The following is a 14457-nucleotide window of genomic DNA, read 5'->3' as shown; positions in this document are numbered from 1 at the left end:
ACCCAGAAGAGCAAGGGGTGTTGCAAGCCAGGAGGGAGATGCCTTGGCAGCACAGCATGCGAGTGGGCAGGGAGTGTCTATTGGTAGTACGGAGACGTAAGACTGGAAGAGGAAAAGGGTGTGGGATTCACTATGGGAGAGGGACACTTGCTTCACACCTGCTTGTGCCACCTTTAGTAGAAAAAAAAAAAAAAAAAAGGTTTCTAAGCTAGTGGAAGCATAAGTGATAGGTACCCAGTTTGAAGGTAGCTTAGAGCAGTCTTCTCTGAGGGTGTGGACTAATTTTCAGCTTAATAGTTACTTCTTTATTACAGAACATTCCCGTAGCCTGCTCCAGTTGAGAAATCAGCCATGCAAATTCTTCATTAGGGTTATACCTGAGTGCTTGTGATATCATCACTGAAATATCTGTCCTATTTGGATGTCCTTATAGCTGAGCTGTGCATTTCCAGTGTGGAGCAAAAAATGGAGGCAGAAATGGGAAACACTGTCATACTCAGAATCACACAGCAATGCCATAGAGAAGTATAACTGCAGCGTGCCAGCTCCCTGCTCTGGCTGCCAGGCTACTGCTCTTCCCCGACGGAAAGCTTCTGTGATAGCTGTCGCTCTCACAGAAATTAAAGCTAAGCAGTAGGAAATCATAAAATCACAGGCTGGTTTGGGTTGGAAGGGACCTTAAAGATCATCTAGTCCCAACCCCCTGCCACGGGCAGGGACACCTTCCACGGGAGCAGGTTGTTTCAAGCGCCTTTCCTGCTGCAAGCTGCATGGCAAGCTCTTCTGCAAATGTGGCCAGAGGCTTCCAGCGGTCCAAGAGGCAGCTGCTTTCCTGCAAGCCCATCATCTAAACCACTGCCCAGCCAAGGCAGGGGAGCCCAGCTCCTTCACCGAGTGCACGGCCCACCGAGCAGCTCCACAGTCACCTCGTGGCATCTCTCCTTGGGTCCCTGGTTAGGGAGGTGTCGGAGGCTTGTCTCTTAGGAGAAGCAGCTTGTCAGAAGGGCTGAGATGTCTATTAAGCTGCCACGTTGCTAGTGTGTTTAATTAATAGCATTAATGAAATTAGAGCATGTCTTAATCAGATAAAACAGAAGGGCTACCAAGAGAGTTAGAATCCTGTGTCGCTTTGGAGAAAAATTCATTTAGCTTCCTCTTTTCAAGCCATAAACCTGTGCCAGATAAACTTCATATTTTAAACCTTCTCATACTGAAGTGCTTCACTGACTTGTAAAGATCTAGAATCAGAAAGAATGAGTAAATGTGTGTGAATTTAAAAAAAATTCCTGTCTTTATTCTCAGTTCATAGATAATGTTTGCATGGGAGATTTTTTCACTCCCACCTTTTCAAAAAAATACATTTCTTCTGCCATAAGATATATTACATTTCAGCATGTCATAGTTTATATAGATCATTCTGACAATGCACTTTATTATGTCATGGTGCCTATACCTGTATAGTCCACACATAACCTTTTATTATTTGTGGTAACTATGACATACAATAATAAAAATTACAAAAATAATACTGAAAGCTGTGCCTTACAGAAGAGTACAACTCTCCTAACAGTGAGATGCACAACTAGTAGGAGATAGAGAGCCCCTGAGGGAAAGAGCTGGATTCTGGTTTCGGTACTGCTTGTAAAGTCTCCATGGGGTCGGTGTCATATCTCCTGGTCCATGTTAAACCCAATATCTCAAAGCACTCAGTGGCAGAGGTATCTTAAGAGGCGAGTTACACCGCAAAATGAAGTATTTTGCCCAAGGCTTTGTGGTGGACTGGTTGGGACTGGGAGCCCCATGTCTTTAGTGGCAGTCTGGTGCCGTGTCCTGGGCAGCCTTTCTGCTTTGAGAGGACGGGAGGTCTGCGTGTGCAGGGCCTCCTGCCACAGGGAATTGCATCCTACTGCCCTTGTGGGAAGCTGGAAATGCCTCGGAGCACGGCTGGTGGCCAGCGCTGTCTGTTAATGAGCTGAGCAGTCTGGTTCCAGTGACGCTGCCACAAAGCAGCGTATCTAAATTCTGCAACATTCCCTTTTCCTCAGTTTTTAGAGCCCTTCAGACTTGGTCTCCTCCTGGCACACTCAATGGTCAGGACCACTTACCTGTACTTCATTTTAGGGGCAGGCACTGCTGCAGTATCATAAATGCTAGTGTTTGCATACACCCAGAAAGGGGAGATTTTCCCAGAAATAGCAATGTAGAAATGGCATCGAGAGCTAAAAGATCAGCTGAACTCATTTTAAACTGCATTCAGGTACATCAAGACGTGGGACCTCAGCCTACGGTCTGAACGCGTACCAATGCTAGAATTACCCCTGGGAGGTCTGTCATTGTCCTGGTCCGGGCTCAAAAGCAAACACCAGGGGAAAAAACACAGGTTTCTAGTAGAAGCATGTCTGAACAGAGAACGTCTTTCTTCAGTAGCTGAGCTCAGCTTGCCTGTTACACCTGCTCAGACGTTTCTGCTGTCCTGCGCCTGCGGAGCTCAGGCAGCTCCGAGCTCGACCTTCCAGCAGGAGGTCTTGGCAGAGGGAGGGAGGGGGCTATCTGCAGGAGTGGCTGAAATGTAGGCTCCTCCTTTTGAGTTTCTCAGGGTTGTTCGAAGCCATGTGAGAGAACTCCCGGAAGATGTCCAGGTAGGTAGCATCTCCTGCAAAAATACACAGGAAGAGGCATTAGTCCCCATATTTTTCCTTTGCCTTGCTTTGATACTTCCCACCCATGGAGATCATGGTGCATCAGGCCATTTTCACTTGGAACTCATGACTTTCATCTGGATGTAAGAAACAGCTCTACATGTGATACAGAGACAGAGCCCAGCTCATTTGCCTTGCACTGTCTCAGAGGGTTCTGGTTTGGCTTTCCATTCTTTGTTAATAAGAACAGGATTATTCATGAGCTTGCATAGGCCAACATGCTCTCAGAACTCTTGCTTCACAATCAGATTAAGGATAATTCCTCCCTTTTAATATTATTGGTACTTTTTTCCAAAGCCCAAGAGACAGTAGAGAGACTTTTAAGACTTCAAGGAGAGCTCTATTCTGGAAGCTGAGTGCTCTGAAATGCAAAGGTCTTTTGTTGTGCCACTTGTGCAACAGCAGAGCTTCATGCAGTCGGGAACACAGGGCTTGATATTAGTTTGCTGGCGACAGCGTTCAGCCAGGAACAGAGATAAAGTAATTTACTAGTTGTCTGGCTTCTCTTCTGGCCGCCAGACTTTTCAGAGCTTGTTGTGGCAGGTACAACATCAGTCCACCCGTACTGGAACAAAACAACAACCTGTTGAAGAGCACTATCAGATAATAACAATTCTCCATGACAGCTGACTCAAGGCCCTGCTCAAACCACAAGTGAAGGCAAAGAGTTCAGGTGTCCCAGCAGTGGCTCTGTGATAGAATCTCCCTTGATGCAGGAATGGTTTCAGATTTGTGCTGCAATTCCAGAGATAATTAGGCACCCGCATCCCATTAATGATATCTCTGCTTGTATGTTTGCTGCTTGATGTTCTAGGGCAATTTTTTGCCAACGACTGGGCTACTGAGCTCATTTTTACCTGATGATGAACCCATGTAGCCACAGGGTAAAAGATAAGTGAAAGATCCCAGGTATTCACCTACACAAGTACAGTCTTTCATACAGAGCTCCTGTGCCCTTTGTTTGACAGGAGACATGTCCTGGGGAGTCACTGAGAGGGTAGAGCCACAGCTACTGTGAGCTGCATAGCTCCAAGGCACATCATGCATCAACACTGGTGTAGGGCTGAGGGAAGAGAAAAGGTAATAAAAAAACTTAGTTCCACAAAGCCAAGTCGATAGCAGGATCCAGCGTAGCTTCGCATTGCTTCACAAACTCGGCTGGAGAGAAGGTCTGAGAGTGTGTCTGTCTGGCTGCGAGTGGACAGAGAAGGCTTGCAGCTTGTCCTCACCCTCCTGGCAGTGCTCCCTACCCTGCAGGCATCCTCCAAGACGCATTCCTCCAGCTGCTCCTCTTGAGGTAAGCTCGCAGGACAGGTCCCTCTGCGAACGTGGTGTCCCCTTCCAGCCCAGCTCATGGGTGAGCACACTGGGATGTCAGAATTGCCTCTTCTCAGTAGACGAAGAGTGTCCAGCCCAAAAGGTCTTGAGAATAATAGTCTTCAGCATTATCCACATGCAGGTGGCAAAGGCTTATAACATGAGCCTTATCATCAGGCAGGCTTTGATCAGGATCTGTTGATTTTCAGGCACAGCAATGCTCAGGAAATGTATGGTTTTGTGCCTGTCACAAAAATCTTGACCCACCTGCTAGCTTCTGATTACAGTCACTTGAGCCCTTCCTTAACAGGTGGGACTCAGCCTATTTCCACTGCCCCCACCAGTGCTGCCCTGTGCATACAAATATATCCCAGTGCTACAGTGACTTCTGCCTTGCAGCCTGTTAGACCACTGTCCCCTCCCACCAGTGACAGGCCCTCCATGACCCACACGGCCTTTCATTCCCTACATGCATCACTCCAGCTTCCTAGGATTTCCACCCGCTCCCCCACCGCCTATTCCTCCCCACCTTCCCTAAATGCAATGTGGTCCCTTTCTGGGAGATGAAGAAAACCCCCGCCCTTATACACTAGATAGAAAACAGGCAGCTTTTCTGTGAGGACAATAAAGACTCGTCTCTGCAGGGTGTTTCTAGAATGAGTCTGCTGTTGAACTGTTAAGCTTACCTGGCAGCAACAGGTAAGTAAGTGCTGAACTGGCTGAGTTCTGGTGTAGAGACCAGGTAACAGCCGCTACTTCTCCTCTTTGATCCTGACTTAGTTTTGACACCAGCAGGGTGGTGTCAAAGTGGCACTTTTAGATAGTGGGACAGAGAATTGCCGTTACCCCCTGCCAGTAGCCCGACCATGTTGGTAAAATCAGGAATATATCCTTGTTCATCAAGATCACTAATCCTCCTGCATACCGGTGAAGTATCTTCTGGCAACACTCAGATATAACTACAATTGCAAGAATCCTATTGTAGTAAAGTATTAGTCCCACATTTTTGCAGATATTTAAGCATTTAGTCCTCATTAACTGAAGAAAGAGACAGTCTTTTGGAAATCTGGTTTTCTGTAATGGCATTTCAGTCTTCAGTGCATTTATCCTTGTGAGGTTGGGTGAGACCACAGTCTCCATTTCAGACTGCAAATGGAAACGTAGTAAAATAAAGAGGTGGCAGCAGGAGTCGGTAACAGGGTTGGGAGCGAGCCATGTGTCTCCCAAGCTCTGTGCTTATAAATTTGCTGTAAGACCATGCAGCTCTCCTTCTGTAAATGCCTTAAATGACTGTAACGCTCCTGATTTCAACACATCCTTCCTATTTAACTCCTTTACTGAGTGCACAAGCCTACCCAGATTCATTAATTTGGATCTGTTTGTCCCGCCAGGGCAAAACAGAGGTTATTCCACAATTTTGTTTTTCTGCATTTGTTTTCCATGTTAAGTATGATAGAAATCATGAGGCCAGGCCAGTCTTTCTTTTCTTCTTTTATTTTTCTGCCACAGACACACAGTATGAGAGAAACCAACGGGGGAAGGATTGCACTGTGATATGTGGGAAAGGGTAGTCCATGTGCAGAAGACTGATATTTTAATCTAGTGCAAGGTCTCCTTTTATAGGATGGCCATCAGCAGAGCTTGTATCATACCAAGCACTAACTGATTCAGGTACTCTGAAGAAACATGAATGGGTGGGGTGGGGGGGGTGCGATCTGAGCCTGTCACCTTTACCCCAGCCTTCTTCCAAAGCACCCTGAAATCACATTATCACGAGACAGTGTCACAGAAACAAAAATGCAGAGTATTTACGTGGCATTCCAGTCTATTCACTGCCATAAAACTCAAGATGTGGGTTGCAGAGAAGGAAAACAGGTTAAAAGGGGATGGTTTTTCCAGATCCAGTTAATACAGGCAACAAGGCAAGAAACCGTACATAAATAAATCAAGCCAAAGGAGGAGGAGGGAAGGAGTTTATCTAGATTTTTATTAACAGTGTTTCAAGAGACAATAGAAGAGAAGGGAGGGGAAAAAAAGGCAGACACCACAGCAACAGTTTTAAAATTGTACAAAGATAATAACATACAGAATATCTGGTTCCATAGTTACAGTCAGTACAGGCTGTGTAGGGAAAGGGGGAATTAAAAAACGTGTTACAAAGTTGTACTGAAAGCAGGCAAGTGAAGGAGGTTAATAGGTTATAGCATATTTACAGCAAGTGTCAGCCCCTGGTACAGCAGCCCAGCCATTCAGTGTGTAACGGAGCCGTGTTAATCAACCACACTTAGCAGCTTTGACTTGGCTAAAGAACTTCTTTCTCTCTGTGCTGTTTAGATAGGAAGGTACGGGAGCCTTAGCCAGGAAGAGGCTGGCTGGGCTTTCTCATCTCCAAGGCTTTCACTCCAGGCTGCCGGCCTAGGTAACCCTACAGCAAGGAAGGATTACTCTAATTGTGGGATTCAGCAGTCGCAGGTCTGACGTAGCGGGCTCCCAGGATGGGGACTCCACACTAACATTCACGTGTTGTCAGAGGGACGTGACGGCTGGAAGTCAACTGAGACAGGTCTACAAAGCCACTGGCAACCTGACAGCAACCACCCGGCCGCTCCCAACGTGTCACCCGTTGGAGCACAAGGGCGTACAAACTAAACGTGCTCCTTCACGGCCCTCGCTGCGAGGAAGGTGCAAAGTGCTGAGATGCCTTTGTGGGGCAAATGCTCCTACTTGAGCGAGCCTCTCTAGCCATCTCAACTGCTGCACCAGAAACACACATTGTCCTCGTCGTGCCTTGGAAACTATCTTGGCTACTACCCCCACCTCTATCCCTGATTCCCCCCCTGTAACTATTCAGCTGCCCTATCGTCCCACTAACACAGCGCTGGGTAGACAGCTCAGAAGGGATGTACCCCAGCCCAAAATTCCCTACAAGGCTGAGGAACCAGCAGGCAGACTGATATGAATCACATTCCTATGGAAACAGCACTCTATATTTCAGAATCTCAAAAAAAAAAAAATTAAAAAAAATCATCGTTTCTTCAGAACTCCCACTCTCCCTTCTCCTGCTCAGCCACTTCTTCCCCACGCTCCCTTCTCCATATAACAGCAGCACACACTCTCACACCCACACTCACGCAGGCGTTTGTCACCAGCTAATCAATGGTTTAGTATCACATTTAATCCGTTCATCCTGTTTTGTCTTTGGTTGAAAGCAATAATGCTCGGGCAGTGAGGAGAGAGAAGTGGGTTTGGGGACAGTCGAGCAGCACAGGAACACCACAGTAGTTCAGCACTAAACAGCTGTGTTGCGGCCACTGGACAGTAAGTTAATCAGTGCATTTCTTTAGGAGGTCCTGTTTTTCTCTTGCATAAATAATGGCCATTTTTCTGGTCTGAGATGTTACTGATCTATTTTATGCTGGTCACACTCTCAGCTTGTCAAATCTTTTTCTTTAGAGACATAAATTCTTCCGATTCCATGTTTTTCCTCTAGATTGCTCAAAGAAATTTCACATTGCAGAGACCATCTCAGAGACAACAATATTAAAATAACCTGAGGCTTCCCTGGATGACATGTGTAGTGGGAACACTGAGAGTATCATTCCACTTGCCAGCAACCTGAACTCATCCCATTTGGAATCAGAGACATGTGGCAGACCCCAAAGATTCAAACCTAGACTACCCGTCCAGGCACTTGGTTACAGGGTTTGGGTTGAGTCAAACAAAAGCTAGGACAGGTATATAAATATTTACCCAGATCTCAAAAACTCAAAAGATGACAGAATCTGCGTGGCTGAGGCAATGGTTCGTGTCCATTTGTGTTTTGACAATGCCTGGCATGTTGCTTTCTAGACAAAGGCAAATCTCCTCATGTTAACTGTGGTTGCAACCAAGTTACTGTCATATAGATAACATACACACTCTTTTAAAAGAAAGGAAGAACGAAAAGAGAGTAGTTTTGGCATTAGATATTTCAAACGAGATTGTACAACACAAATACAGCTGTATTTGAAGAAGGAAAAAAAGAAATTGTTCAATATCTAGTCTTCCCTGTAGCCTGGCTGGCCATTTACTTTGCTGAAAACAAATTTTCTGTACGACTTCCCCACTCTCCCCTCCAAACTTCTAAGCACACACACACACACACCCCCCAATCAAAAAAAAAAAAAAATCAAATAAACACAGAAAACATTGAGAAGTGCCTCCTTAGCATTTTTTTCCTGGAGAACCTTTTTGTTTTAGAAACTGCAGGATGTACTAAACAGTTTGATTACATTTCAAACTAGAGGCATTTAATGCCTCATGATCTGTATAATGAAAATAGAAAAGGGGGGGTGGAGAGGCAGGGGAAGAAAGGAATATTGTGGGGGGAAAAAAGGCAGGTTTTGAAAAATATTCCCTAACAATGCTACAAAAAAATCCTGACATTAAATACAGACAAACTGTATTGAATAAAAATTGCACTAGTCCTCTGGGCACATCAATAATAAATTAAATACTTAACAATTTCACTGATTAAAAAAGACAGCACAAAATCCATAACAAAAGAACATAAAACCCCCCAATACTGTATGTAGGAAAAGTGCACAAAGTTGCTTTATACATTGAATCTAAATAAAGTACCAATACATGTTAAATAGATAAATTGTCTTGCAAGACACCGCTTTTTGCATCAGTATTTACAAATGCTTTAACTTCATGTACTTCAGCAGTGAGTCTGAGCTTCAATGGACCTAAACTGTACATGATTTCTGTGTTGCTCTCATAAGCCACTAACGCTGACTGTGAAATAAGGTGACCCAAAGTGGAAGCCACGTCTCCAGTTCTCACTGGCTTACAGAAAGGATCAGTCATATTTCTACCTTCTCATAAAAAACTGGAAAACCAATTGGGGTGTTTTAAGTTGCTGTACATGTAAAAAACATTGCTAGACAATGACCATGCTGAAATTCATTAACAGAATAGGACCATGGCAGTGGTGGAACATCTCTTTCACCTTCCAGATCTCTGAAGTACCCTGAAAGATGCCAGATTTGATTCAGTGTGGCCTTTTTCTAGGAAAGGGCACAACTCGAGGGGACATCAGCACTGACAAATGTCTAAACTGATGCCCATCAGTATCAAATGGGATAGGATTATCGACGAGAATTCATTACAGAGAATCTCTTGGTTCCTAACCCAGGAAACAGAGCGAGTTCTTGGCTGGATATTGATTCCTGTACCGAGCACTCTAAGTGCTGATGCATTAAAACTAGATTTACTCCTGACCCCACTCAGACTGATAGTAACTCTACCACCAGTTGCAGAGTAAGTGAGCTCGGCTGACAAGAAAGGGCTGTCAAATGGGGCAGTGACACACGAGTGAAGGCACCACCCTGCTCAGTGGGGGACCCCATTTAAATTTAGGGTGACTTGGACCAGAAAGAAGACAAAGCCCAATGCAAAGGACCGAAAGATGAAGCTCCATGAGGCTGTGAAGTGGTAACGTCCTCTAATCCTGCACAAGAAACGCTGAGTGGGCAGCCTTGCTGGCTATACCTTCACACAGGTATCAGGAAGAAAGATAATTTAATCCAGGGCATATTAAATGCAACCTGGAGGAGACTGCGTGCACAGTGCACATCTGCCTACATTTGGCATCACTTACACGGGTGTAAAGCCTGGAGTCAGCCCTCGTCACTCAGTGATGCGACTCCAGAGTCACGTGTGGGAGCTACAGCCAGAACACGGTCCCTACTCACAAAGAAACTGTCCTCTGAACTAAGGATTTATACATCCTAGCATTCCTCTGAAACCGAATTCCAGCAATGATGGCGTTTTATGCCACTCTGCTTCATCCCACACGCAATCCTGAATCACTCCTGAGGGTGCCAGAGCTGAGCAGGATACAAATACAGACCGAGCAATCTGCCCTCTGCCAACTGTTCAGGGCACATCCCACAGCTTCTACTCAGAGAAGGGTTCAGAGGGAGTTTTGCCTGATCAAAGACCACAGGATAGTTCCAGACCAGGCCCTGGAGAAGGCAGAATGCAAGTCTGCACGGTGCACTCCCCCTCCAAGCCACCGGCCTACTGTGAATCGGCAGGGTCACCAAGGCGGGAGTTAGGCAGCCCAGGTTCTGCAGCAGCGTGCAGAGCACTGGCCCCCGGGCACAGAAAGAGCAGGGTGAGGGAGAAAAGGCTGTGAAAGGCATTGCCAATGATGAAAAGGCTGACGGGGCCAAGCTCATTAATTTGGGCCTGATTTTGCACCGCCGTTGCTCCGCAGCAGTTTCACTGCAGTCACCAGGATCACTTCAGATTCGCAACGGACAACTGGGACTGAGATCAGAACTCAGCACTAGGTACAGAGCACCCCAAAGCTCCAAAGGGAACAAGAATGAGAAAAGATGTACTTCAAGACCCAGAAAACTGTGGTCTGGCTGCAGCAAAACTTGGGACAACACTTTCCTAAGGAAGCAGGGACTCCCCCTTGAACTGAGAGGACACCCTACTAGAGACTAAGTGGAGATTCTTCATTGTTCCACTTTTAGATGTGGGGGGGGACACTGAGTGCTGTTGGTTTAGTCTCTGAGGGCAGTATCTTGAGTGAAGAGCTGGATCACTGTTGCTTCAGTATCAGAGGACACAATTAAGTCAATAGAAACAAACCTGCAAAGGTTTCATCCACTAAGGGCTGCAGCATGACAGCAGCTGGGATACAAAAAAAGGTAGTCAAATGTGTATTGGATGAAAAAGAGTATGATTGTGGATCACTGCTGATGTAATGCAGGAGGATGGGGAACTCTGCCTGGTATTCTTGCATTCCTTACGAGATCCTGATCCCCTCAAGATCCCAGCACTATCCGTAAGGCACTATGGCCCAACCCCAGAGCCAGCAGCCTAGGTGCCCAGGCAGGCTAAATACCACCCACGAGTCCTGAAAAATTCAGATGTCACTTGCAGTTAAGGGCATTTTGAAGAGGCTCTTACAGGAGCACACCTCAGCTTGGCATCCAGACTGCCAGCAGTACGTGCACTCTGTAAGCCCTCCCCAGCAGGATTACATGGCTGCAGCATCTCAGCAGAGCTACTGCAGCATGATCCCGTAACACAGACCATAAACATAGCAACAAAGTGCTCTAAGTAGAAACACATTCCCCCAATCCAGCAAAGAATAATACAAGGAAAGAAACAAAAAGAAGATTCTGCTGGTCATTGGAACTGGGGAACTCAAAAGGCCCTGGGCCAGCTGCTGAGATGCCCTACTCACATGCTTTAGCACGTGGAGGGAGAGCACAGAGGGGTTCACATGCGAGTAGAAGTCTCCTTCACAGAGATGCTAAGTCAGAAATCTGAAGTGACCAGGAAACAAACGGAACTAAAGTCAAATTGCATCGTGCAGGCAGCCATTTGGGCAGTGGGAGTTGGACGTGGCTTTTCTTCCCTGACACAAAGCCCATCGCCAGCGACAAGCTTCTCCCAGCCTCAGAAAATTAGCACTGCTGCTTCTGTAACACCATGCAGATTGCATCTTGGCCCAGGAAGCAGGCGAGCTATGGCTTTGACCAGCTAACCACCACAGGCAAGAAAAGGGGAGCGTGGCTGGTATAGTCCTGAGAGCAATTAAGGTGAGTAGCCATCGCTCTCAATCCTACCCCTTCTCTTGTGCCTTCTGGAGCAGAAATATCTCTGCCCCACAAAACAGCCTGCTCCTGACTTAGAGGTCATCTTTTAGGTTTCTAAACTGGCCCCGGCAGCTGCCAGACTCTGCAGCAGTCCCATGAGAGAGCAGGCTGCTGGTCCTGCTGCCAGGACAGAGGGCTCCACGTCAGAATCCCTTCCAAACAAACTGTTCAGACGAGAACTCAGTGCATGGTAACTACACTGAAGCAGAGACAGGTTCATCTGATCATATTGTTGGTGGGTTTCTCCTGGTGATAGAGGGTTTCCTTTTCTTCTTTTTTTTTTTTTTTCTTTTTTTTTTTTTTAATGCTAAACTCGTCTCCCATACTTTTCACACACTCAAGTCCACACGCCATGGTCTGTGGTTATGCCCTAGGAGTCTCCTACACAAAATCAACCATCCAGTAGTCAAGCATGAGAACTTAACACTAACAGGAAAGACCCCTTTTCCTTCCTGTGCGCATCTCAACCTATATGTGCAGGCATCAAAAACAGACCAATCTGCAAGAAACACCAGTATACCAAGGATGGGGCTCTCGGGGCTTTTAGAAATTCAGCCCAACTTCAAGACAGCAAAGGGGAGGTGGGGGAGTTGTCACTAACACTCATCTATATTAAGGCTGATGAACTCCTGTATACACTTCCTGTACTGCAGCTCAGTAGGGCTGTTGCTGGGATATTGACCTGGTTGTCCAAAGGGACCCTCTGCTTCTCGCATCTCCTCGTTCATTCGAGCCAGACGCAGCCTAGAGTGAAACAGAGAAAGCACAAGGGAGAGAGGTTTGGTTATTCCTTCCCTGATGGCTATTTACAGGCAGTGTTCCTGTACACACACACACTGCAGAGTCCTGGCTGCACTTACAAGGTAACTATGTCTGCATTGGCTGCCTGGACAGCAATACTGAGCGGGTCCTGCCCATCGCCATCCACCGCGTGCTGATTTGCCCCTCGCTTGAGGAACAAGCAGACCTGACTGCAGGAGAGAAAGAAAAGACCATCAGAGCAGAAATTCCAGCTCCCCCAGCCCACACTGCAGGGGGCAGAGGGCACTGTCCTTCCACAGGCAGGCACAGCTTCACTTCTACTGGTCTAAATCAGGAAAGGCTGCGGTGGCATGGAGAAAGGAACGGGGGTACAAGGGCCCAGTTACCCCCCATCTATCATCATGGGGGCAATTATCCTGAAGACAAATTGTTGATGTGATATAAAGAGGCATGTTTTGCAAAATTCACCAAAACCCAGCTCCCTTGCCCACCTCACCCTGTGACTCTCAGTGTTCACACTGATCCTCAACCCAAGGGTGAGGGAGCATCTCACTGCAACGTGCAAAGAACTCACCCAGTATGCCCTAGGTACGTGGCGTGATGCAAGGGAGCGCGGCCTCGGATATCTCTTTGGTTAACATCTGCCCCATTCTGCAGCAGGAATTCACAGGCTATCAAGGAGCCCTGGCAAGGTAAAGGGGAATTTCTAAATAAATTCAGCCAGCAGTACCAAGAGGAGGCATGAGCATGTACCAGGCTGTAAGCTGCCCGCTGTCAGCGCGCTCTGAACTAGAGTCAAGGCCTCACAGTGGCCTCCCAGCCACCCAACGTACCCCCATCACAGCTTGAATCAGAGGAGTTTTGTTTTCATCTTCATCATTCACCCAGTTGATCTCAGCACCATGTGCGAGTGCTTCTGCCATGAGAGGCAGGTTTCGGGCTTGTGCTGCCTTGTAGATCAACAAGCCAGGATGCAGCTCCCTCAGGTCCTCCAAATCTGATGCCTCCTGTTCAATCTCTGCTTCGCCGCTTGACTCCTCCGACACCTCACACTCTAAGAGGCAGAAAAGGATGGAGAGAGATGACCCAAAAAGCTTCGCATTTCCAATTTCTTATGTTCCCTGTTGTTCTTGGCACCAGGCAGTCCTGACCGTCCATCCTGCCTCCACCAACAGCCTGTGACACCCACCTTCCTCTGTCACGCTGTCCACCACAGAGCCAAACACCAGGATATCGGTGCTGCCATCTGTGCTTCCTCCAAGCCCGCTGTCGCTGCTCAGACCTGCAGGGCCAACAGAAGACAAACCAAGCCCATTTTAATACACAGGCATTCCAGAACCAGGCACAGCTGAGACCACGGGGGGATAAAGGGCTGCGCAGAATGTCACACACACATTGCACCGGGCACTGCTGGCAAGGGAGAGGGGGACTTCTAGCCCATTTAGCCCCACTCAGTAAAACTGCCCAAGGAAAAATTGCAAAGCCTTATGGTGTCCGTGTCCCCACGCTGCCCTTCATGCAGGGATGCTCCAACATTGCCATGGCACTTTGGGCTGCTGAGGACAGCCCTTGCTGCAATTCATGAGGGACGCTGTGACAGAGACTGGAGCAGAGCAGCAGCAGAGACAGCTTTGCAGCAGGTTATGCAGCGTCACAAGCAAATGAAGACACTGCTCTGCTTTTACCACTAATAATCTCAGTTTCCACTCTATCCGTGCTCTCCCCAGAACTTTTCAGTTTTCACTGGGGCACTTTGCCAATGCATTGCTCGTGACAGATTACTGACCATGACTGGGCCAAATAATATCAACAGTGCATATCTCAAGCCAAATTCTTAAAAACCATTGTCTGTTGGCTCCTTCACCTTCACAGACATCCCTTCTGTTCCCCCACAGTGCTTCCCACCTTCCCTGCTTAGCTGGTGAATGTCACAAGACAGCTGACTACATACAAGAAATGGAGTCATGAAGAGATGAAGCAACTTGTCCAAGAACACACAATGTGTCAGCAGCAGA

The 14457-nt window shown here is 47.1% G+C and overlaps 1 protein-coding gene across 4 annotated transcripts in view; it reads right to left on the bottom strand.

Annotated features, from left to right (window-relative positions):
• Window positions 1–1224: 1224 nt before the first annotated feature.
• The window catches only part of ACAP3 (ArfGAP with coiled-coil, ankyrin repeat and PH domains 3), a 99956-nt gene continuing 86723 nt past the window's right edge, over window positions 1225–14457 (bottom strand). For 2 of the 4 annotated variants that reach the window (XM_074848031.1, XM_074848034.1), the window contains 6 exons: window positions 13632–13724; window positions 13276–13496; window positions 13017–13126; window positions 12541–12651; window positions 12363–12424; window positions 1225–2653 (listed from right to left, as the gene is read on the bottom strand). In XM_074848031.1, coding sequence (XP_074704132.1) covers window positions 2547–2653; window positions 12363–12424; window positions 12541–12651; window positions 13017–13126; window positions 13276–13496; window positions 13632–13724 — 704 coding nt within the window. In that variant the 3' untranslated portion in view covers window positions 1225–2546. Of the gene's footprint in view, window positions 2654–5494; window positions 5773–12362; window positions 12425–12540; window positions 12652–13016; window positions 13127–13275; window positions 13497–13631; window positions 13734–14457 lie in introns of those variants that run through there. The other 2 variants (XM_074848033.1, XM_074848032.1) reach the window with 2 other exon arrangements.

The sequence above is a fragment of the Strix aluco genome, chromosome 22, assembly GCF_031877795.1.
Source record: "Strix aluco isolate bStrAlu1 chromosome 22, bStrAlu1.hap1, whole genome shotgun sequence".
NCBI classification, from domain to species: domain Eukaryota; kingdom Metazoa; phylum Chordata; class Aves; order Strigiformes; family Strigidae; genus Strix; species Strix aluco.
The sequence above is the reverse complement of the archived record's forward strand: the minus strand, read 5'-3'. Positions and strand labels throughout refer to the sequence as shown.